This window comes from Cardiocondyla obscurior, linkage group LG13 (assembly GCF_019399895.1).
Source record: "Cardiocondyla obscurior isolate alpha-2009 linkage group LG13, Cobs3.1, whole genome shotgun sequence".
In the NCBI taxonomy this organism is placed as follows: domain Eukaryota; kingdom Metazoa; phylum Arthropoda; class Insecta; order Hymenoptera; family Formicidae; genus Cardiocondyla; species Cardiocondyla obscurior.
In genome coordinates, this window is record NC_091876.1 from 1,437,367 (window position 1) to 1,461,208 (window position 23,842).

Consider the following 23,842-nt stretch of genomic DNA (forward strand, 5'->3'; position numbering starts at 1 on the left):
GATACAGGAACATACATACATTTTCTCGAAATGTCTGCGGGATGTCGGGTTGATCCTTCTTCAATAGTAAAGTATTATCTGAAACAGAAAATTTGCAGTTAATATTTTGTTCTGTTCTGTTCTGTTTTGTTTTGTTCTATTTTGTTCTGTTCTGTTCTGTTCTGTTCTGGTCTGGTCTAGCGCGCACCATCCCCTCTACTCCTCGTGCAATGGCTCTAAGGTTTCATTTCCACAGGGTGCTCGAAACGGAATCATCTACAGTGGAAAATACGAGTTCAGTGATAAGGGACTCATCTCCTGCCGTCCACCTAACAAGACGTTTATCTACGATACCGACTTAGTCCTCTGGCCCAAATGTTTCTTACATGGGTGTTATCAGAATTAATTTAAAAAAAATGAACAAAACTAATCAATCCTGGAAACAAATGAGTATCACAGATCCCAAGGAACGAATTAAAACTCTTACAGAGCAGGCCTCGAAAGTGGAAATTGATCCAAATATTGCGCCTAAAAGGTAAAAAATATCTTGCTTTTTTATTCTAAAATATATAGTTGTAAAATTGTTATACTAGAATGAACAATATCTCAAGGACTTTTAAATTTATAAAAGTTAAGACAAAACTTCTATGTGCGAGAAATCAAAACATTGGGTTGTAATATAATTGTAAAATTATACAGTATTTTTTTTAGGTTATATTTACTGTGAAACATATAAGCAGTTTTGCACTATGAACTGATATATTGAGATACTTATGACTATATTGTAGATGAATTAACAAAGACTTTATCAATAATTACATATTGTATAACAAGCAGTTTTATTTATTTCTTTTCTTCAATGTTTTATCTCTATAATTTCAGGTATTATCGCACTGGAGTAGAGATGGTCAGATTAGCAAACATGAATATGCAAGATGGCAGCTATGAAAATGCTTTTACATTATATATGAAATTTATGACGTAGGTAATAATTAATAATAACACGTTTTCGTGTTATATAATTAAGAACATTTTCAAATAGTAAAAAATACATAATTATTATTTTCTTTACAAACATATTACTTTTTATGTTAAATACTAGCGTGAAATATTTGTATTTTATATTTTATTCATTTATATGTTAATATTGTTAAATATTTTTTATTTTAATAGACTTTTTGTGGACAAAATAAGGGACCATCCACAATATGATACTGTATCAGTTAGGGATAAAGCAATGAACAGAGATGCTTTAAGACTAGTCATTCCTAAAGCTGAAAAATTGAAAAAACAATTATTAGATCGATATCAGGCAGAGTATGATAAATATTTAGAGGAAATGAAAGAAAGAGAAAGAATTGAAAAAGAACGTTTAAGACAGGAAGAAATTGAAAGGTTTTTTATATTTTATATTTAATTGTTTTATATAATTATCGCAATAAAAACATAGTCAATTATGTTTATTAAAAAATTGAATGTATAATATTATATAATTATTTAGGCAAAAGGAAGAGGAAAACAGAAGGAATAAAATGGCTGCTTTGGCTGCTGTTAGAGCAGCTAAGGCTGCTATTACTTCAAATGTAGAGACAGTGGAGACATTGGAGACAAAACCTTTGCCTTCCATTGCACCTAAAACTGTGATAAGCGTTATGAATGATGACAAACCGTTCAAGTCCTCTAAAGATATGTAAGTTGCCGTTAAAAATTATATTATTAGATCTATGATAGATGTTTGTGATAATTAAATGTTAATTGGATTTAATGTGTTTAAAATATCATTAATGTACAGTATATACATTTCTATTTTTAATTTGTTAAAATTTTTTTTAGAAAAACGCCAGCAGTTGATCGTTCTACAAAACCTTCCTTACTAACGAGCGACGGATTATGTTTACGTGACGTCCTTTTACCAACCAAATTAATGCACAGCTTTTTGGCGCTAGCTTTTAGTAATACAACAAGCAATAAAGAAACATGTGGCATTTTAGCTGGGCGATTAGAGCGAAATAAATTAATAGTAACGCATCTACTAATACCGGAGCAAACTGCAACTTCAGATTCTTGTACGACACGTAACGAAGAAGATATCTTCGATTATCAGGATCAGCATAATCTTATCACTCTCGGCTGGATCCATGTACGTAATATTTACTTTGCGTTTATATTTCTATATAGTGGTGTATTTCTAATTTTTAATATAATTATATTAACGTGTTACATGTTATAGACACATCCTACGCAGACTGCATTTTTATCAAGCGTAGATCTTCATACGCACTGTGCTTATCAATTGATGATGGCGGAAGCTATAGCAATTGTTTGTGCGCCCAAATATGATGAGTATGTTTACTTTATATTGAGTCTTTAAAACTAATATATTTTAATGTTTGAGAGTTAAATTTAAATAAATTATCGATTAATATCCTCCTAAGTAAAAGTAATTTTTACAGAACAGGATTCTTTATTTTAACACCTGATTACGGCTTGGATTTTATTGCAAATTGTAGAGAAACAGGATTTCATCCACATCCTACTGAACCACCATTATACACGGTAAATATGCTGTAATTAATTTATTTTATGACATTTTTTAATGTTAATTAAAATTTGAATAGCAATAAAAATACATTATACATATTTTTACTATTTCAGAAAGCGAAACACTATAAATTAGACGTAATGGCACTGCAAGTTGTGGACTTACGAAAAAAATAAAGTTTGATCGATTTAGCCGATTTATATGAGATACGATAATCTCACAATCAGCTACCGCCAACTCGGCGATTCGCGTAAAGATACGCGGTAAATCTTGCCGAAAGTACATACACTGGATGCGAGACATTACCGCGTCTTTTAATATTTCGGACACAAAATAATTATTTTATTGAAAACTTTTTTAAATTAAATCTAAAATAGCAATTTACAAAGAAAATCATAAATCTTATTACGCGATAGTATATATAATTACACAATATTGAAAATTTATGACCATAAACAATCTAATTACAATGAAAATACTGTGAAACATATTAATATTTTAAAAAATACGTTATATTTAATATTCACATAAATTTATAATATATTGTTCTTGCAGACACCGAAGATACAGAGGAAAAGATTATTACGAGTTAGTATATCCGACGTTAATTAAATATGAAATTATAGTGAATTAATAGATATCAACTTTCAAATCACAAGTCAAAATAGTTACATAAGATTATTGCATATGATAGCAGTAGCAGTAAAAAAAAAAGTTTAAATAATAGAGCTTGTTGTATTTGTATATATTTTTTCAACTTTAATCAAAAATTTTTTGTTTTTTATTTTATATACAAACATTTGTTAATTTTTTGTTACATATATTATAATAGTATAAAATTTGATAATTTTATTTTGTTATAAGATTTTTATTAATTTCTATTTAAAATTAATTGAAGTAAAAAAAAAAAAAAAAAAAAAAAAATCGATACATTTTACAGGTTTTCAATATTTTTATGCCAGGTAAAAAAAAAATTTTAATAATAAATTCATTGGACATAACTAATTAAAATTTTATTTTTATATATTTTTAGTTATTTAACATTTAATTTGTATGTTAAAGTTAGATCGTAAAAATTTATGTTTAAATTTTTGTTTAAATAAAGTTTAACGCAAATTATTTTTTTTATTGTATAAATTTCTGACAAGACTATTTAAAACAAAACTTTAAGCTAAAATGTATGTCTTATTTTTTCATATAATAGTTGCTTATAAATCATTGTGCCTTTTTGAAATAAAAAGTGTTCATAATGCTGAATTCTAATAATTCTATGATAGACGTTCGAAAAGCATCATGTCATGTAACGCTTTATATACTAAGCTTACTGAAAAATAATTGTAGATAGTACATAAGTATATGTAAAATATAATTATTTTGTTTTTTTTTTTAGCAGTTATATTAAATTATTTATTAATTCAATAATTATGCATAAAAATAAAAATCACTGAATATAGGACAGGAATAAATTTATTTATAAACCTTTGGGAATTAGGCATCTTAAAAAATAACTTGGCAGACAATATTTTTTGAAATTTATCTACAGAGAGGAGAATAAAGATGTCTATTTGACCCTTCCTCATATTTATCTACATGACGCGTAAGTAGCTATCTTATAGTAATGAGAAATTACCAATGTGATAATTAATCAATATAGTATTTAACTCTTTCTTTTAACAATAAGTGGACCCACATTGTCATTGCACTCCTTATTGTGAGGCCCATGAGAACCATCACAGTATGGCCACTATATTAAAAATAATAAATAGTTGAATATAATTTTTTTTAAACAAATTATTTAGAGAATTATTACATATTTATGAATTTTATATTAAAAGCTTACATTTTCAGACCTCCAACAGCGACAAAATACAGCTTTCTCAGAAATGTCTTCAATATCAACAGTGTCCACAACTTTAGCAATGTCTTTTTTAATCTTCAGATTAACAAAATTATTTGCCTGCAAATAAATGCTTTTATAAAAATTACAATAACAAATAAATAAAATTAATTTCTCTGAAGTAACAGTAAAATACTCGAGGTTAATTTTAAATAGCAACTTTTCTACATACATAGATAATATTAAAATTTTTTTAAACATTGGTCAATTAGCAGTTAAAAATTGATATTTTTTATTTATTTATTATTAAATTTGCTGAGTTTATAGCAAATTAACAATAATTAACTTGTCACAGGAGTCATTATCTGGAAGTTACATAACTGTTCTAGACATACTACAAGAGATCAACACAGATCTTGTCCTTGATTGTTGCACTTTCTACAAGAGATAGACATAAAATACATACCTTAGGCCTGCCATGAGGACAGAACGCCCGATAAGACATATACCCTACACCCGCAAAAAAGGCTGTGGGTGGCAGAAGGGCGAACCAATCCTTCACTGATATGAAAGAAAAAAGAAGTGACAGGAATTTAAAAAAAAAAACAAAAAAAGAATGGAACGATCATATTAAGTCGAGAGAGGTTATGTCACAACTTGCAAAATAACACGTCAAAATATAATTTCTGCTGCGAGGCACATAAGTGTATGATGGAAATTACCTCCTAGACGGAACCATCCACCTATCGAATCGGGAACCGGTAGGCCGGCCAGGTAATTCGGAAAGGACACCTTGACAACATGCGCTATCGACTCCATAATCACTGACCGCGGTGAAGTTGTGTAGTTGAATCGAGTGGAAGTAGTGGAACACTGGCTGGCCGACAACAGCGCCAGTTGTCGGCATTCGCCACAGTACCGTACTGCAACGAAGAAGAATACACTCTCCGTAAAGTTCCGTCACGAGCATATATTTTGAACGGGTTAATTAACAATGAAAAAGAAGACGCAGTCGTGAAGTGTGGCTCGTAGGAGTACGGCCGGTTTTTGCGTACCTTTTTATCACGACGTACTCGAATGTTTCTGCCCGTGTTACGTGTCGTGGGGCACGCCGCGAAGTTGGTTAGTAACGCGACACGGTAGAGGATTCGCGGTGACGAGGTGAAAGACCGGTGGCGCGCGCAGGTGGCGCCGCGCGCTCTCGCTCAATCAGTTTCGGTGTGTCCGGTGTGTCCACCGGCCAGGTGAGAAAGTTGTTATCGTTATTACTTGCAGCCGCGCGCGTCCTTGCGACTCGCGTGTTATTTGCCACTGGTCTCGTTCGCGGAGTCCGTTAGCGGTCGCGTTCCACGGCCCGCCGTTCGATCTCTCGCCTCGCGCGAGAGGAAAGTGTGGTGCGCGCGTGTGCAGGGTGAGCCTCGAAGCAGCGGTCGTCGCGTCTTTTTTCTTCCACGCGAAGTTGGACGAGAGTGAGAGAGACCGAGCGCGGCCGACGATCGTTCGCAGTGCGGGAGTGCGGCGCGAGGAAGAGAGGAGGACGAGGAGTATGAGCGCCGCTTCCCCGTCCCGCGCGTGGGTGTGCGTGCCCGAGTGATAGATACACAGTTGTCGGGTGACAGAAGCGCGGAGGGCGAGGATAACCCAAATAAGGGCGGTGCGCCCTTTACCCGTCGGACCTCGTCGGTCGCGAGTGCGAAGGCGCGAGAGAGCGGGCAAGAGGGTGGACCGGGAGGAGTGTGAGATTGTGAAAACGTGACATTACGGCAAATGACAGCGAAGAGGTGAGGATCAATGTGCCGTGATGGCTGAGGAGGAGCTGCTGGTCACCCTGTGCCGCGGCGACTCCGGCTCCGGCGGCTCCTTCGGCTTCTCCTTGCTCGGCGCCTCGGCGTCGGCGGGCCTGCCGGCCGCCCACGTCATCTACGACATCGTCGAGAACTCACCGGCGGCCAGGAGCGGCAAGGTAAGCTACGAAACGATTGTAGATGCTAGCTTCTCGCCGTAAAGACGACTTTCGCTTGTCTATACCACGGAAACTTGATCCTTACGAATCGACGGTTTTCGCGCGATCGATTTTTGCGCGCGATACAGCTTCCCTTTTTTTTTTTCTCTCTTGTTTTGCAAATAAACGAGACGACGATCTCCATCGGGTCATCTTTGGCGTGGCGTCGAAAATTGATTTTTCTTTTTAAGAACAAAGAACCGCGAACGATTAACGATTTTCTTGTACATCCCTCTCTGGAACGTTGAAAGTCCATCCTCTGGATGAAACGGTTTGCTGAATTCATTTTTCGCGTGCACCCAGCTCGAAAAATTGACACCTGCGAATCGATACACGCGAGACGGCTACATTTCTCGCCAAGATTGATTTTCCCCGCTGCAGAGTGGGAAAATTAATCTCGGTAAATAAAGACAACGAAGAAAGTAACGGTTTAAAGTGCGATAAGTGCGCGTGACGATGTAAGATTGTTCTTTTTCTCTTTTTCTTTTTTTTACGCGCTTACGATATAGGCGATTGATCTTCATGAATAAACGCCGCGATTGTTTTAAAGTCGATATTTGCTGTCTGCGTCGGAGATTGATTTTTCATCGATAAACATTGAAACGGGTAAATTAAAATGCAAGAAACGAGAGCTGCTCGCAAGCTCTTTTGTATACTATATAAATTCCACAATGCTGGCTGGAAGGGAAAAATAATGCGCTTTTTTCTTTTTTTTTTTTTTCGTCGCTGAATGGAAATGTAGAAAGATAGTTTAAGTGTGCTCTTGGAATACATAAAATATAAAGCGACTTATAGTCATTTTTCAAATAGTTTCACGCCATCTCAAAGAGGAGAAATGAAATTTAGCACTTTGAGAGGCTCTTCTCAACGGCCTTCTAAAGCATTCAACATATGTGAATGAGAAATGACAGCTTTAAGTACGACTTAACGCTTGCAATATTCTAGATAAATGCAAATTGTGTTATCTCTAGCGAAATTTAGAATTATTACGTCTAAGACATTACTTATCGTTTGTTTGCTCATGAAACACTCACTCTTAATGTTACAAAATATTAATTTGCAAAAGTAATATTCTCGTCAAGTTAAATTAAATTAATTTTTTTACAATCGCGCGAATCCAACAATTAAATATTTTATACTTAAGTTAGAAGTCGTTCAAATTGCAGCACTGAATAGCGAGTTAAAGATTAACCACAGTCTTTATTTATCATTAAAGTTTAAGTATTAAGCTTTGATGAAAGATAAAAAGATTTGCTTATCTTCACTCGTGCATCAATATTACATATGATTCATGACAGAGGATAAAGAAAGAAAAAAAGAAAGAAAAGAAAAGAGTTAGATAACTCAAATGCGTAATAAAATATAGTCTACCATAATAATCAAAATGGTTTAAAACAACATTCGTGCATGATCAAGTAGAAAAATCTGGTTAATGTGGTTACGAAGTCGTGCAGTTCTTCGGCTAAATTTAATTTTGACGCTGGAAACGAAGGGAAAAAAAAAAAGAAAAAAAAAAGGGGAAAGAAAAATGACGAAGACAAGATACGTGATGTAAAAGCGAGAGTGCACCAGCTGCATTCTTTCTGCGTAGCGGCACAGTTTTGCGAATAATATTTAATAACTCGTCACAGAGAATAATAAATTTTACGAATGAATTCGGTAGATATTAACAGTTAGTATTGTACAAAGACATTGAGATGTAAATGCTAAATGAGGGTGAAGAAAATATTCAGCCAGCAAATATGATTTAGAAAATAAAGAAGGCTTGTAGGACGGTGTTATAAATATGCGAATAAAAAATTACTTATAGATTAATAAAATTCAAAAATACGTATACATTCAACAAATACGATAGACGTAGATGTAGGCATTCTCAAAATGAAGGTGCACTTATTTTAAACAATACTGCACCATAGGGGAATGATTTTGGCTTGCTTTACGCTTTTCAATCAGCTCGTTTCTCAATAAAGAAAGTTGCTTTTGACGATCATTAATCGCTCCAAGAAAGATGTTGAGCCTTCTGAGATCATTGGAAACTGCATTCGTGTCGGGGTATGGGCAGCTGGTCCAAACTGGTCCGCCGTCCCAAAGCAGATCCAGCCCTCCGATTCTGGCCTCGTGTCCGCTAAAGCGACCCTCCAAACAGAATTATCGATTTATTTGTACCAAATATCTTCAAAAATGTTAAACTTTCACGTCACATAACTTTCACTTTGAAAGCATTTTGATCGGAAGCGTCATAAGAAGCATAAGGCAATAGCATACGTTATAATTGATTGAAGATAGAATTGATTAAAAAAGAAACATTATTTAGTAAGTGCGTAGTATATATTAATAAATAGAGAATTAATTCGATTGTTAGTACCTCGAAATCGAGGACATTGAGAACGTCGTCAACCAGATCGGATTTCAGACGCTGGTCCTCGTTGTCGGTGCCCGTTAAAGCTGGAGACGCATTAATTTCCAATAACCAAGGTCGCAGATCATCGCTGAGTAGGATATCATAGCCATAAAGTTCGAAGCAGTTGCGGTCCTGCATCATGGACGGTTGCGCTGCAAGTAGACTCGCCATTATCACCCCTGCAATAAAAAAAAGATAAATCGTTTCGTGCTTTTGAGTTTTTTTTAATATTATTGGCATAGATAATTACAATTTGGCAATTTCAAACACCTGCGATACGTTGCATTAAATTTTCAACCTTGTCTGTCTCGTAATGGTCCGTTAGGTAATCTCTGAGTTTGTTTAATGCCCACTTGCATCTCCATTCTCCGTTCTCGCCTTTTGTCGAAGAGATACTCTTGGTCCTCTGGCTTGCTTTTAGCTGTATTGCCGTATTCGTCAAGTGCACTCTGTTGTCGTCAATGTTTTCCAGATCAAACAATTGGCCACACAGTCGAGCAAAACCTTCCCTGGCCAGCCACACTTTTAAAGGATGAAACGATGTCACCAATACGTAAATGCGTAGATCAAATTTCCGTCCTGAAACCAAGAATCGAATTTTATTGCAAAATAAATTGAATAATAAATTTTAAAAGGGCTTCAGAAGTTAGCTCATAATTTTATAGGTTCTTCAAATGTAAATAACTTACTATAATTTATATTATGATAAATAATGATAATTTTTTTCTTTTTTTTTTTTTTTTTTTTACCTGCGACGAGATAAGGATTATCTATGTATTTTTGAACAACGTAAATCTCGGTTGGGACTCCTGACTCTTGTAACTTAGCTCCTTTGCTTTTCCATTCTGCAAGATCCTTCAGCTTTCTGAACAGAAAGATACCCTTACCTTGAGATCTCGCCACTGGTTTGACAATCCACGTAGCTCCTTGTTGCCTATAATAATCATATTTCATTGATGCCGCTTCCAAAACTTTGTACGATAAAATGTGGCGTTACAAAAAAATACTTTACATGTGTGTACGACGGAAACAAAATTTTTTTTTTGCTTATAATATTATATACATGCCAAAACAACATTTGAAAATCTTAGAGCTATCAATATAGTGAATCGATATTTATATCTTATTTGTGATATTTCCCTCGATAAGAACTACTGAACAAATAAAACATTCCAGATAACGATAAATCCGCTAGAACTAGAAACTTTAGATAATGACGAAACTTTACGTGCAGATAAGAAGGGAAAATTAAAGCCGATCTCTAATTGATATCTTTTACTTGTGGTATTCCTCTACAAATAGTCGATAGTCACTGGGCAGCTCGAATGTCACGGGCATAGTATCGCTGATACGGGCCTCGGCAATTTTTCCAGCCTTCAAAAGATCTTTTCTATACCGTTTAAGGTTGCGATACAGGTAGTTTTTCCGCGTGAGTTCGTAGTGGTTACGGAAATGCGGCACCCGCTGGTAAGGGCGCAGCTTTTTCCGATCTCCGTCCAACGCTTGTCGCAACACATCCCCTGTCTCGCACCACCATATGTGCCAGCTAGTATCCTCAGGGTCGATTATCTTAAGAGAGAAACGTGCAACGCTAATCGCGTCAGTTTGCAACATAAAAAGTTCCTCATTAGAAACTCAGAAAAAAAAAAAATATATATATACCTGAGTCCAACCTCTCGCCAACATTACTCCCGCCTGGGTGGAAGGATAGTCGCAGCGAAATTTTACGACCTTATCTTTCCTTTCCCCGTCGGATGATTTAATCGTTTCAGCCGAATGAGTAATCCGTAAACCCTCCGTGAATATTTTTCGCATGTTATTCATGGCTCATCGAAATTATTGGACGTGATGTTTAGACATTTGAATATTTGAATGCATTCAGACAGTAGAAATGTTTCATCTGCGACTGTCGCAAAAATTGCGAGCCTGATTGGCGTATGCCACCCCCAGTTTCGATCAAATTAATGAAACGAGAACAGGTCCATCGGACGATTTGCATTCATTTACGCGGTATTCTGAAAAACTCGGATCGTCTCGATGAATTTTTTCTTTACGGAATTTCTGTGGTAGGGCGCCAGAGTTGTGTAATACTTTATGTTACAATTCCATCGATGTAAGTTTTGTTTACACGAGTCTAAGTGCATCGTACGCGGAAAACTATCTATTAGAGGACGTGTCAGAGGACAGGGAGGAAAGTCAATGTCGTCGCGAATCCGAAAATACATCTGGCCATCGGCCGAAATCTTCACACTCCGACTAGTATGGTATTTGATCAGTCGCATTTTGTCAGCTGCGAGTTGTCGATGCTCTCCCAGTAGTGCGAATATAATAATTTAAAAACCTAACGCGTGCATCGAATGCCCAAACTCACGTCTTGCTTGTCGTGCTGTCTGCGACCTTTTTATTTTTTTCTCAGTAGACATTCTGAAAGAGATAGATATGATTACGTTGAGTACATGGCGCTCTGTGAGGTGAATAATTATGTAATCAGTGTGATAAAAAAAAAAAAAAAATCCTGAGTGAATAAAACAATTCACAATATTTTTAGAAATTATTGCTTTATTAGTTGCAGCTGGTTTTGATCTTAATTATTGCTGTTGCACTTTCTTTTACTTAAAAAATTAATATTTTAACAATATGTTAATATATATCGTTGAAACATTTCTGGAGATTAAACGTTCTATTAATTTAATATTCTACACGGTTCTGTATCATTGAAAGAGCAAATTATATTTAATAAATTCTACAAAAGTTATTACGTTTCTTCTCTGCGGCAGGGAAAATATCTTTGTTCATGAACGCTGAACAAAATGTCATACTGTTTACTGATAAAGCAACTGGTGCAGATAACTAGTAGTATCCTTTCATTGAACTTTTCTTGCCTCCAATGTAATTTCGTAACAGGACTTGCTTTCACGCAACGGTGAACGTATGCATTTCCAATCAGCCGTGCGTTTGACAATACGTATATCAATGTGCATAAATATCCATGTCATTACTTAAAAATATGTTATCAAAAATATTATTTAGTTACCGTTGCAAATATCGACATATACGTAACAAATGTGTGTATGTGCATGAATATAATGTTTGTATTATAGGTTTTTTTTTCTTTTTTTTTCCCGTAGAGATAATTTTAGTTCGATTTTTTTTTTTTTTAGGTTGAAGCTGGTGATGTTATACTCAGGGTGAACGAAGTGGATGTCAATCGATTCAGTACGAAAGAAGGTAAAAATTACAAACATTAATAAATAAATGTAAAATAAAATCACAAATGTTAAAAACAAAATAAGTACGATTTTTTTTTTTCATGCTTTTTAATCGATTTTCTTTTTATACTTGTATTTTGTCATTTATCATAAATTAAATGTCACTTAAAATAATATGATCCATCATGTAACGTAACGTAATTCAATATAAGCTACGAAAAATTAATTAGAATTTTAATTCCTATTAATTGGACATGACCATTGAAATAGAACTTGATAATACTTCAGACAATAGAATCTGTAAGATAATGTGTGAAGAAAGAAAGTTAAAAAAAATAAAAAAAAAGAAAAATAAAAAACGGAGAATATAAATTCTGATTTTAATTTATTAATTTAAAAAAGTTAATTTATTTTAACTTTTTGTTTTTAGTGCTGAAATGTCTACGGCTGTCATCGGATCCTGTGACTTTAAAACTGCGAAGGGGTAAGTGAAGCATTTAATAATGCACGATTAATTATTTACGAAAGCAAATATAAATTAATTGTTCTATTAATCTTCTAAAATTTATAATTTTATATATGCATATATAAAACGCTATACTATAAATGCAAATTGATTATGTATTCAGAGGCTGCTGAACTCTTATGATCGTAAGCAATCTAATGATAGATTACTATCTACGCATTCTTGAACCTGACACTGTAGTAATAATAGAATTAACGCTGTAATAACCATTGCGGCTAACACGATAAACAGAAAACTTTACGCACCTACCTCACGGAAAAGGATGGCCGATGACCAAGGACGCATGATTATTCGCACGAGCAGCTTTCAAACGATGCACGAGAACGACAAACGATTTTCTGTCAGACGATCACATTGCTCTTCTAAGAGACGCTTTCATGTTTTTTTTTTTATTTTATCAAAATGGCTTTTTTATTAATGCTTATTATTTTTTATTATCACCTTTATTAATTTTGATTAACAAATTTATTAAACTTTGCTAATTTTAACATTTTTCGTAATAATGATAACGAATTTATCATTGAATTATTTGACGATCTTACATACATATATTCTTTTTAAAAAAATCTTTCTAAATTTTTCTTCACAATTGTTATAATTTTTTTACAGAACGTTTTTTATTAATATTTTTAATTATTAATTACGATCTAATAGTTTTGTTTTAATTTCTTTTACGAACAGATAATTGAAAAATCTCAAAAATATTTTTACTCAAGGTAACTTGATGCTAAAAAAATTAGTTTAAAAATAAACACAATTTAATAAACGATGTTTGAAGCAACATTTTGTGTGATATAATGAAATAACTCGTAATAAAATATATATAAAGTTTTAAATATTGAAAATTATGCAGATCCTGCGGTGAAGGCTCACGTTCGCCGCCTTCTTTCTCCCGGACAACCTATGAAGGATGAAGGCACAGAATCCTCGAAAGATGTCTTGGCAAACAATCCTAAGAACATCGTCACTTCTGGCAATGTAGAGAAGAAGGAACTCAAGAAAACGCCGGTCACGCCAGATATGTCCACAGACTCGCCAACGTTGACACCGACACCTGCAACAACGAGGAGCAATGGCTCGTGCAGCGATGCCTCTCTCTCATCGGAATTAGAGGCACTCTTGCCACCCGTGGACCATTTTAAGGAAGAGGAACGAACTCAATGGGAGCCCCTGACGGCCGAGAAATTTTCACGACAAAAAAATACACCTCGGTAAATATTGCAATGAATTTTAATCATTCGTTATTTTGTCATTCCTATTACATAATTCTTCTATTTTTTTTTTGTTATCAGTTAAACATTATTATGAGTATATTTTAATTTTATACATGTTATAATTTTATGAATTAATTTTTACTGCTGCTATTAATATTTCGTGATAAGTAATAATTAATTTAATTATTTTTTAGGTTTGAAGCGTACATGATGACCGGCGACTTGATGTTAAATCTTTCTCGCACGCAACAGAGCAGTAACCTACTGCCTAAGCAGCATCAACAGCGAAAAGTGGACTCCCTTAGGTACAATCCTAATCATCAGCACACCACTACCACCATCACTACCACTAGTGCCCATCACAATCACAATCATCATCATCATTATCATCATCATCACCATCATCATAATTCGGTACCTAGCAGTCCCAATGAGACCCAGTTGGCGCACCAGCATCATCATCATCGAGGAAACGTCTATAAAACTTCGAGCTCGGCTAGTACATCACCCGTAGGCGCTGCCAGACGCGACGGAGTGCAAAGCACTTCGGGGGCTTTGGCTCAAGTCGATCCGGGCAAGAATACTCCTTCGAGCTTTGGTTTCGTACGTACTTCGCGATCAGAGGACCATTTACAGTTCCAGAAAGACCCCTCAATGAGTGCCGTAGATATTGACATCGACGATGATGTCACTTCAAGTCTGAATACGCTTTTGGATCCACGGCCAGAAGGCCTAATGCCAAACGAGCGAATCGTCTGGACTTATAATGCGCCTGTTAGCTCACCAGCTGTTTCCTGCTGCCAAAACGGCGGTTCCTCATCTTCGTCTTCGTCCTCATCATCCTCTTCGACGAGCCCTCAGCGTTCTCTGTCCCCTGCTTCCCCTACCTCCGTCTCATCCTCCGTTATGTCCTCCAACTCTGGTTCCCGTAGGTTCCCTCCGGCCCAAATTGTTCCCGGGGTTTCCAGCGCCCCGGGAGGTCATCTCCCTGCTAACGGCGATTTCAGTCAATCGGAGGCCATCAGCAACATGTCCAGTCCCGATTACAATGATGAAGAAACGATGGACATTCTCAGCGCGAGGGATATTATGATGGTCAGCGATCCCAGCGATAGCGATTCCACCATTCTCGCAAGTGAACCACCTCAGAGAAGACTGAAGGCTAATCCTCAGGATGCTGGAGAACATAGAATAGTAATTCAAGTAAAAGGGCCTGACAAGGAGACTCCGCGAAACACAAGTCCGAGGCAGGCGAGAAGAAGAGGAAATCCTATTGGAGAATTAGGGCCGCCTACTGCATCTCAAAATTTGCAGCGAAATCAATCTGGAATTCCGGGAGTTCCTGGAGTCATTGCAGGATCTGTAACTCCCGAATGCGTAGGTTATCAGGTAATATTATAGAATTTTTTAATTAAAACAAACTGCCGATAAAAAAAAAATTATTACTATTTTATATTAATTATATATTATTATTTATTTACTCATTATTTATATTAGGAATTAAAAGAGAGCGAAGATGAGAGAGAGGCTTTGATCGCTGGAATATGCGATGAACAGAAAGGACATGGAAGTGGCGCATCGCCGCCACAATCAGCGGACGAAGAGAGCGATATCGAGAGTTTGCACAGTTTCCACTACAGCCCAAAAGCGGTAGATTTACCTTCCGCGATCCGACTGGCCAAACGTCTCTATTCTTTAGACGGCTTCAAGAAATCTGACGTTTCTAGACATCTAAGCAAAAAGTAAGCTGTCTTTATATTCTTTATTAACATGTGACATTTTACGCAACTGAGTTGTTTAAAAATTTTGTGAAGAATTTATTAATACCCGTTACATAAAATTATTAATTAAAATTAAAATGTAAGAATTTTCAAAAATTATCTTGTGTTTGTAGCAACGATTTTAGCAAAGCAGTGGCAGAAGAGTATTTGCGCTACTTCAATTTTGAACGAGATACATTGGACATGGCACTTAGAAAATTTCTCGCTCAATTTTGTCTGACGGGAGAAACTCAAGAAAGAGAGAGAGTTTTAGTACATTTTTCCAAAAGATATTTAGATTGCAATCCCGGTAGTTTTAATTCCCAGGGTGAGTGAATTTTAGAATATATTTTTTTATTATCGGTGTATATGTATATGCTTTTTTTTAAGTAACTTACGATAATAAGAAAAAATTATATTAAAATAATACTAAACGTATTCATTTTTTTTCTGTTATATGTACATAGGTAAAATTTATTAAATAATATTTATTTAGATGCGGTTCACACATTGACTTGCGCGATAATGCTGCTTAATACAGACTTACACGGTCAGAATATTGGCAGGAAAATGTCGTGTTCAGAATTCATTGAGAATCTGTCAGAGCTCAATGACGGTGATAACTTTCCACGCGAAGTGCTCAAGCAACTTTATAACGCCATCAAGTCCTTTCCTCTGGAGTGGGCTTTGTAAGCAAGCATAATATAATATTATTTTCTTTAAAAGTATTTAATTTTTTTTTTTTTTGCGATTTGTATTAAATTAAAAAAAAATACAACTTGGAAAAAATTGATCTCTTTTAAGAAGCTTATAATAAATTAATTCTAATTTAAATATTTTGCGATTAAATTTAATTTTCTGTTTTTTTTTATTATTTTAGAGACGAAGAAGGAGATGAAGCGACGAACCAAGCTATCCAGCAAGGTGATGGTACGGCGGCAATTGCCGGTACTGGAAATCCATTTCTCGATGTGCCAAATATTACGGGCGCTACGGAGTTTAAAAAGGGTTACGTTATGCGTAAATGTTGTTATGACTCCAATGGCAAAAAAAGTAAGCAGCTCATATATTATTTTTTGCAACAAATTATAATAACTGTAACGTTTATGTCATATCATATAATATTGTCTTGCATATTTTTTACGTTTCTTACACAAAATATTACACAGCTCCATTTGGTAAACGCGGGTGGAAAATGTACTATTGTACATTACGTGAGCTTGTGCTATACTTGCACAAGGATGAGCATGGTTTCCGTAACGATAGTTTACACAATGCTATACGTATTCATCATGCGTTGGCTACTAAGGCGACTGATTACACAAAGAAGCAGCATGTTTTTCGGTTACAAACAGCCGACCAGGCCGAATATCTCTTTCAGACAAGGTTCGTATTTTTTGTTAAATTAAAAAAAAATGTTATTTAATCATTAGATAAGAAAAGCTCATTAAATGAGTTTTAGCTCAAAAATATAAAGTATCGTAAAAAAAACCTTGTACTCTAAAAGTTAATAATAAAATATTTAAAGTAATATACGAAATAAAATGATTACATAATACATTAATGTTTCTGCAGTGATTCTAAAGAGCTGCAATCGTGGATCGATACTATTAATTTCGTATGCGCCAGCTTTTCGTGTCAGCCTCTCGCAGGTGCCGTTGGGTCTCAGCGTAAATTCCAGCGTCCATTGCTGCCATGTAGCCATACCAAATTAAATTCTGTTAGTATGCTATATTTTTTAAAATTTTCGTAATTGTTACTTGATTGAAGAAACAATAATACTTACGATGTCAGCACGTACACATATATGTGCTATATTTCTAAATCTTTAACATTTTAAGTTATCATTTAAAGTAAGTAAAATAAGAAACTTTATAGAAGTTTAAGATGTTAGAATTAAAATATCTCGGTAAATTAATTTTCTCATTTATTTAGAAAAAAAAAATTAAGAAGATAAATTTATTAATAGAGAGAACAGTTGCGGGACCACGAAGATAGGGTCAACAGGCTAGAAACGGAATTGGAGGAGCATAGACGGCATCCTCCTGAAAGAGGTGCCAAGGCTCTCACTGTACAAAATTATAAAGAAAAAGACGCATATTTACATCACGAGGTAACTTTTATGCAATTGATACGTATCGTAATGTTATAATTTTAATTATACGAAAGAGTTTAATCTAATCTTGTTTTAAAAAAATTTTTATTGAAAAAATTACTTTTTTTATTATATTGCAAATGCATTTTATATAAATAATTTAGATTTAACATAACCATTTTCTATTCTTTCTTATCTATCTTTTATTCTAATCATATTTTTTTTATCTTTTTGCTATCTTTTTATTATTTATTCTCTCCCTCAACTCCCTTTCCTTCCATATATACGTGTGCATATAATATTTTTTAATAGCTGTCGAAAGATAATTTAATATAATATTTTATTAGAAAAAAACAGATATACTTTTTAAATCTTTAAAGATAATATTTCTTATCGAAAAATTATCATATAATTATTCGTAATTAAGCAATTTTTTAATTTTGTTTTAACTTTATTTAAAAAATATTAATTCTAATTTTAGTTAATTGATTGCTTATTTAATAAAAATTAATTTAAAGTAATTAAAAAAATTTTTTTCAGTTTTTTAACAATTTACAGTGCTTTTTCTTCTGAAGTTATCATCATGATGCTCAATATTTGATTTTTGTTTTTAATGAAAAAAAAAAAATGCACGTAAAGAAAAAATAAAGAAAGGATATTCCCTTTTTCTATTCTAAAATTATCCTTTCACTTCATCATACTCTACAGAGCAACCCTCGTTCCAGCTGAAGCGGTATAAGACCTATGCCTATCTTCTTCGTTCCCGGCTGGCGTTCAGTGAGATGGAGTCATCCTTAGTTGAAAGCAGTATTGGCGAGGTAGACGAAGGCATGCCACTTGGATCTATCGGAGCCGTAGGAAATGCGGAAGGATCTTTGGTGCCACCACCGGTTCCCGAACGACCAGCCGCAACTAATAGGTACAGTTACCGGACCGCCATTTACAGCGGTGGTGGCCGCAATCTTCTGAACGGTGGCAATCAGGACTATAATGCTGCCGGTGGTGACGTTGGTTGACGCAATGCTTATGGCCTATGCGGGCTAGTCTGACCCCGGTGCTGGTGTTGGTGCTGGTGACGTTAATGTTTGGCGATAAACACGAGTGACGCAAACTAACGATATATTCAGCAGCGTATCACACACTCCAATAATGTTATTAAGTGTCGTAACGTACGATTAAGAGCAAGAATACTGTCTTATTGACGTATTAAACAGTAGCTACATTTAATTTCTTTTCATCTAAACAGTTGGATAAAAAGATCCAACAAAACTTATAAAAAATATTTTATGCAAATGCAATTTTATTCGCTATATTTGAACCAGACAGTATTTTGCTATTCACTCTTATTCATCAGTGGTGCAACTATTCAAATTACAAGTGTATCAAAAATAGTTAACTTAAAATTTATTAAAATTTATCATATAAAAATACATAAAAAATATAAAAGAAAAAGAAACTTATTAAAAAGAATTTTTTTAAATTATTTTAATAGTAGTAACGCCACTGATTTTGTACTTATGTCACGTTTTCTAATTGCAGTAGCTATTTTATTGACTAGAGCTACCTTAATTTATTTAACCCTTCAGACCTGATTTCTTATATAATTTTTGATAAAAAGTAACTTTTACGAAAAAAATCAGATATATATAAATAAAATTTTTTAGGCAATCATATTTACAAGAAAATATTGAAAAAAAATATATATACATTGAAAGAGATTCCATACCTATATATATTATATGTAGTTAGAATTGAATTTAAATAATTCTTTAAAAAATATGTACATTATAATATATATCAGGTCCGAAAGACATATTAACAAACTCTTTCTGATAATCTTTTTAATTTCTATATAAAAACTCGTGTAATTTATTTCCACTTTCAGTACTTTAATATATTTTTATATAAATATTAATTATTTTGAAATTAATTTCGAATGTCTCTTAAAAATATTTTTTTCTTTATTTTCTTTACTTCCTTTCTTCTATTTTTTTTCTTTTAATACAAAATGAGAGTTTATTTAATATTTTATATGAGTATTTTATTATTGAAAACAGCATGCAAAAATATACTTACGGAGATGACGAATTATGCTGTTTCACCATATTGTTAGTTTGCGCACAAATATTAAATATGCAAATTTAAAAATATATACAAGTTGAGAGGCTGTTAAGACTGGGTAGAAGAAAATTTTCACGTTTCGACTTGCTGTTATAGAAAGTTAAAGAAAAAGTGTCAATCATTTATGACTGTAAAAAAAACATTTACAAATATGTTAATTTGTTAATGGTTTGACACATATATTAAATTAAAAATGTTATATTTTTTATTTATACAACTTTATACTCGGGCAATTTTTTGTGCTTTTTGTATCATCCAATAATATCTGTATTTGTTGCTTTTGATAATATCTTGTTATGTTTTTTAGATACAACGTAAACGATTATTTCTTTTTCTTTCAAATATTAATTAAGAAATTTATATTATATGAAGGATAGATGTAAAATTAAGCATGCCATATTTTTTTTTAAACAAAATAAATTATGTATAAATATATTTTTTATTGATATTAATTATATGAAATGTATACTTTATATTTAAGAATAACTAAAACTCTTTCTCCTGCCTTTCTTCCATTCATCCTTTTTTTTCCTCTATTTCTTCTTTCTTTTTTTCTCCTTTATGTAGTTTATAATAAAACTGTTATGCCTTTAATCTTCACAAATAATTAAAAATTTATTTAACTATACATATATACAAAAATTTTTAGATTCCGAGACACTTGGGAAAATCCTAACGGTGAATTGTAATTCTAATTTGACGTTTTTGCTAATACCAAAATTTTTACATTATAATAAATATAATTAAATTAAAATTATTATATATATGTATATGTTAAATCTTCTGGTTAAAAGTTTTAGGATTAAATTTGGTTTAAATACCATTAATATATTTTTCTATTTTTTATATAACATTTTATGCAATAAAATTTAAAAATTACTTTAAATCAAATTTTGCTGTGTTATTATATTTGAAATATTTGTGATAAAAAATTGTTTTAATTATAAAACTTCGATTTTGATAAGAATCGAATTTTTATGAAATAGAAATTGAATAATATAAATACAAATATGTCAAAATTAGATTATTATAAAAAAAAAGTTTCTATCATACTTTTAGATTAACAAATGAAGTTAATAATGTCTAAAAGAATAGATAAAACTAAATTATAAAAAATTATAGTAATTTTTTAATTTCTGTAAAGTATACAATGATTTATATTAATAATGTACAATACACACGTATACATGTATATACATTTATAAATACATATGCATATATATATGCACATATGTATGTATATTAGTATGTATGTGTATATTTCTAGATGGACAAAGCATGAATATATAAAAATTTATACAAACACAAATGTTATAGTTGATATATGCGCAAAACTGGTTTACATTTTATGTATAAAGTTTATTTATGAATTTAATTTAAAGTGAACAGATTACTTGGTTTATTTCGTTTTTAATATAATTAAAAAATTTTTTTTTTAAGTTTTTAAAATAAATTTTTATAAAATAAGTTTGTTACATTTAATAATTTTTCTATCTTTTTCTTTACGTTTTTAAGTTTAGATAAAATTGCCATTTTACAATTTATAGCGAATTTCTTGTACATAAATTTGTAATATATGTGGATATATATATCATAACAAACTTATAACATACGTAATATAATAATAAAGATCATTGATCTTCAAGTCTTTTATTCCGTGTAAGAAAAACCCAATTATTTTCTGTAGCGCACGAAAAGATATTATATGTTAAAGTATAGTTACATACTAAAAATGTAAATGTATATGAATATTTTCATAATTATTTGTACATATTTATGCATGTCTTAAGCGTAGTATTATTTAGGTGAACATTAGATAAATGCTTTATTATATGTATATGATTGGTGATATGTGTATTAACTTTTTATTTATTTATTGCTTTTATATTTCGTATTATATAGTATTTAAATTAATTAAAGCATGAGAGCCCATACACAAATATTCATAATTAATTATAATAATCGCTTGGGTGTATTTTTTAAGTTTATATTATATGAGATTATAAGATATTTAAGATTCACATAATTTATAAAAGTAAAATGTAAAAACAATCTAGAGTAGAAGTAGTTGCATCTTATTAATTGTAATAACATTTTTAATTATTAATTTATTTGTCGAAATTGCAAATTAATTTTTTTTTTTTAATTAATTTGCAATTTCGGCGAAATTTTCGTGAAAATTTAACAAGTTTTTATTTATAATAAATTCGTATATTTGTTGCATGCAACAGAGCAGTTGACCCGGCAGCAACGTAAGGATTCAGCAAGATTATTACATCCAGCTTTCAGAGAGTAACTCAGGACAGCTTCCTTGTCGTGCAAATATGAAAGTTCGTCGTTAAAATCAAGTATTAAAATAAAATCATTGAAGAATTATAATATTTAAGGAAGAATGTGTTGGCTGTGTCAATCAAATTTATTAATTAATAACAATTATAATTTATAAGTGAGATAGTTAATAGAATAATTGTATATTTCCTATAGCCCCACATTGCATATACGATATATTATAAATAATTCAAGGTTGCAGGATTGTTAAATTTAAAATATAGATCATGTTCATATTTAAGCATCTTTTGTATTAAATCTTAAAATTATGCCTTCTTTTATGAATAATATTCAATTACAAAATAATTTTGTAATTAAATTTAAATAGGCGAAGAAATCATATATATATATTTTTTAGAAAGCTAGCGAAGTTAAATTGTTAAAAACTTTTCTACAACTATTCCTTTTGCGATTAAGTTTGAAATTTAATTTACAAAAGTAGGCAATCTTTATTCTTTCTGGTTATATACAATTGTTCGACGAAGCTAAAATAAATGTAGACAAGTATCCAAGATAAGAAAAAAGCAAACTATAACTGTGCTTCGAAAAATTGGGCAATCTTCTCGTTTCCTAACAATGGTCATTCATTCGATGATTAATAAAGATAAAATTTCTCTCCGTACTTACGCGAATGAAATATCGTTTAAGACTGACTGTAGTTTAATATTATGCACTGAAAATTAAGTAAGAAATTTGGTATTAGGCAAAAATTCGTTTTAATGTAACAATGATAATATACGAACTAATAATTGTTTCCTAATTCTATAACATAATGTATTGTGAAGAACTATCACAAAATTATTCCTCAAATATTTTATAATTCTAATATAAAAAAAAAATAATAAACGTAAATCAGGATACGAAAGAGGCCAAAGAATTGCATTTATATAAACTATATTATAAAATGTTTAATTTCTTTAAGAAATTTCGCGCATGCACGCACGTATGTCTATTACAATACTTTGCATTTAATACATATATTCATATGCATTTTAAATTTTATTATATGAAGAGTTAAGATAATATGTTCACTTTAATTATTTTTAAATAATTATAAAAAGGAATTATGTGAAAAAAAAAATAAAGTTTCTTAGTATAACTCGATTTGCTGCCATTGTAAAGACATATCTGTAAATATATTTTTGTTATTATTATTAATAATTAAGATTGCCACGTATTACTGTTAATTATTGAGAATGTTAATTGATCTCGATATAATAAATTTCCGAAAAAAAAAAAAAAATACGACTGCGTTTTATATTTATGCATTACTATAGTATACGTATCTTTGTAAATATGTTGTAGATATTCTGATATAAAAAAAAAATCATATAAAAATGCTGTTTCCCACACACTGATTTTCTGCAATATACTATAGTATAGTATAAAACAGCTGGCTAAGTGGCGATTGTGGCGGTTGGCAGCGGACTTTCTGGAGACTAAAAAAAATTAATTCTATTGTTTGATTGGTCCGTCATGAGGCCAATCAAATTATAGATATTTTAAACGCTACGAGCCGCCACCGTAACGCAGGCAAGTAATGCGAGCCAACGTTGAGACGCCAACGGTCAACGGGAGACGTACGCAGGATGCTCAGAACGGTAAAAAAGAATTAAAATATATATTAACAGAAAATAGAACTCCAGCAGAATAAAGCAAAGCTCATTCTTGCCCTGAGAGAAATAAGGTGCAATAAAAGTCATTGTTATATATAGAATAATACTCTTTATTGTTTTTGATAGTTGTTTTTTATATCGTGTGCTGCAGTTTCTTTTTACTCAACTTTTGTCATTCAATGTCCAATTAAAACAATTCGCCGTTTTGCTGT

The 23,842-nt window shown here is 32.3% G+C and overlaps 5 protein-coding genes across 10 annotated transcripts; 2 read left to right on the forward strand and 3 right to left on the reverse strand.

Annotated features, from left to right (window-relative positions):
* The first annotated feature begins 160 nt into the window (after positions 1 to 160).
* LOC139107537 (STAM-binding protein) lies at positions 161 to 3,640 on the forward strand. Its single transcript, XM_070665221.1, has 8 exons — positions 161 to 514; positions 862 to 960; positions 1,153 to 1,374; positions 1,481 to 1,669; positions 1,813 to 2,119; positions 2,210 to 2,322; positions 2,433 to 2,535; positions 2,635 to 3,640. The coding sequence occupies exons 1-8, from the start codon at positions 366 to 368 to the stop codon at positions 2,695 to 2,697; spliced, it is 1,245 nt and encodes a 414-aa protein (XP_070521322.1). The 5' UTR covers positions 161 to 365; the 3' UTR covers positions 2,698 to 3,640.
* A 330-nt stretch (positions 3,641 to 3,970) lies between these two features.
* Positions 3,971 to 5,259, reverse strand: Cisd2 (CDGSH iron sulfur domain 2). Its single transcript, XM_070665242.1, has 4 exons — positions 5,081 to 5,259; positions 4,825 to 4,919; positions 4,362 to 4,478; positions 3,971 to 4,265 (listed from the first exon to the last, which is right to left on the reverse strand). Exons 1-4 carry the CDS (start codon positions 5,175 to 5,177, stop codon positions 4,179 to 4,181), a joined length of 396 nt encoding a protein of 131 aa, XP_070521343.1. The 5' UTR covers positions 5,178 to 5,259; the 3' UTR covers positions 3,971 to 4,178.
* An 81-nt stretch (positions 5,260 to 5,340) lies between these two features.
* On the forward strand, positions 5,341 to 23,257 carry Efa6 (Exchange factor for Arf 6). 6 transcript variants are annotated; one of them, XM_070665184.1, is made up of 14 exons: positions 5,341 to 6,321; positions 11,923 to 11,989; positions 12,401 to 12,454; positions 13,350 to 13,707; positions 13,905 to 15,099; positions 15,208 to 15,452; positions 15,605 to 15,798; positions 15,967 to 16,159; positions 16,351 to 16,523; positions 16,640 to 16,856; positions 17,046 to 17,190; positions 17,440 to 17,583; positions 18,291 to 18,484; positions 21,918 to 23,257. In XM_070665184.1, the coding sequence occupies exons 1-14, from the start codon at positions 6,160 to 6,162 to the stop codon at positions 21,940 to 21,942; spliced, it is 3,366 nt and encodes a 1,121-aa protein (XP_070521285.1). In that variant the 5' UTR covers positions 5,341 to 6,159; the 3' UTR covers positions 21,943 to 23,257. The 6 variants fall into 6 exon arrangements, with proteins under 6 accessions (XP_070521285.1, XP_070521286.1, XP_070521283.1 ...); XM_070665185.1 differs by having other exon boundaries at positions 21,923 to 23,257; XM_070665182.1 differs by lacking the exon at positions 21,918 to 23,257 and having other exon boundaries at positions 18,291 to 21,821.
* LOC139107515 (probable tubulin polyglutamylase TTLL9) lies at positions 8,151 to 9,001 on the reverse strand. Its single transcript, XM_070665176.1, has 2 exons — positions 8,726 to 9,001; positions 8,151 to 8,496 (listed from the first exon to the last, which is right to left on the reverse strand). The coding sequence occupies exons 1-2, from the start codon at positions 8,999 to 9,001 to the stop codon at positions 8,251 to 8,253; spliced, it is 522 nt and encodes a 173-aa protein (XP_070521277.1). The 3' UTR covers positions 8,151 to 8,250.
* Positions 9,024 to 10,760, reverse strand: LOC139107715 (probable tubulin polyglutamylase TTLL9). The gene is made up of 3 exons (XM_070665529.1): positions 10,041 to 10,760; positions 9,451 to 9,695; positions 9,024 to 9,340 (listed from the first exon to the last, which is right to left on the reverse strand). Exons 1-3 carry the CDS (start codon positions 10,373 to 10,375, stop codon positions 9,024 to 9,026), a joined length of 897 nt encoding a protein of 298 aa, XP_070521630.1. The 5' UTR covers positions 10,376 to 10,760.
* Positions 23,258 to 23,842: the final 585 nt, after the last annotated feature.

Excerpts from the sequence above, each read along its gene's own strand:
- LOC139107715 (XM_070665529.1), bottom strand. The coding sequence starts at position 10,375 with ATGTTGCAAACTGACGCGATTAGCGTTGCACGTTTCTCTCTTAAGATA. Across the intron at positions 9,696-10,040 it reads TTTGTAGAGGAATACCACAA|GCAACAAGGAGCTACGTGGA; the intron begins GTAAAAGATATC and ends TGATTATTATAG. Across the intron at positions 9,341-9,450 it reads TTATCATAATATAAATTATA|GACGGAAATTTGATCTACGC; the intron begins GTAAGTTATTTA and ends TCTTGGTTTCAG.
- Efa6 (XM_070665182.1), top strand. The coding sequence starts at position 6,160 with ATGGCTGAGGAGGAGCTGCTGGTCACCCTGTGCCGCGGCGACTCCGGC. Across the intron at positions 17,191-17,439 it reads GCCATACCAAATTAAATTCT|AGAGAACAGTTGCGGGACCA; the intron begins GTTAGTATGCTA and ends ATTTATTAATAG. Across the intron at positions 17,584-18,290 it reads ACGCATATTTACATCACGAG|CTGAAGCGGTATAAGACCTA; the intron begins GTAACTTTTATG and ends CCCTCGTTCCAG.
- LOC139107515 (XM_070665176.1), bottom strand. The coding sequence starts at position 9,001 with ATGCCAATAATATTAAAAAAAACTCAAAAGCACGAAACGATTTATCTT. Across the intron at positions 8,497-8,725 it reads TCAATGTCCTCGATTTCGAG|GGTCGCTTTAGCGGACACGA; the intron begins GTACTAACAATC and ends TTCTGTTTGGAG.
- LOC139107537 (XM_070665221.1), top strand. The coding sequence starts at position 366 with ATGGGTGTTATCAGAATTAATTTAAAAAAAATGAACAAAACTAATCAA. Across the intron at positions 515-861 it reads CCAAATATTGCGCCTAAAAG|GTATTATCGCACTGGAGTAG; the intron begins GTAAAAAATATC and ends CTATAATTTCAG. Across the intron at positions 1,670-1,812 it reads TTCAAGTCCTCTAAAGATAT|AAAAACGCCAGCAGTTGATC; the intron begins GTAAGTTGCCGT and ends AATTTTTTTTAG.
- Cisd2 (XM_070665242.1), bottom strand. The coding sequence starts at position 5,177 with ATGGAGTCGATAGCGCATGTTGTCAAGGTGTCCTTTCCGAATTACCTG. Across the intron at positions 4,920-5,080 it reads TGGATGGTTCCGTCTAGGAG|TGAAGGATTGGTTCGCCCTT; the intron begins GTAATTTCCATC and ends CTTTCATATCAG. Across the intron at positions 4,266-4,361 it reads GCTGTTGGAGGTCTGAAAAT|TGGCCATACTGTGATGGTTC; the intron begins GTAAGCTTTTAA and ends TTTTTAATATAG.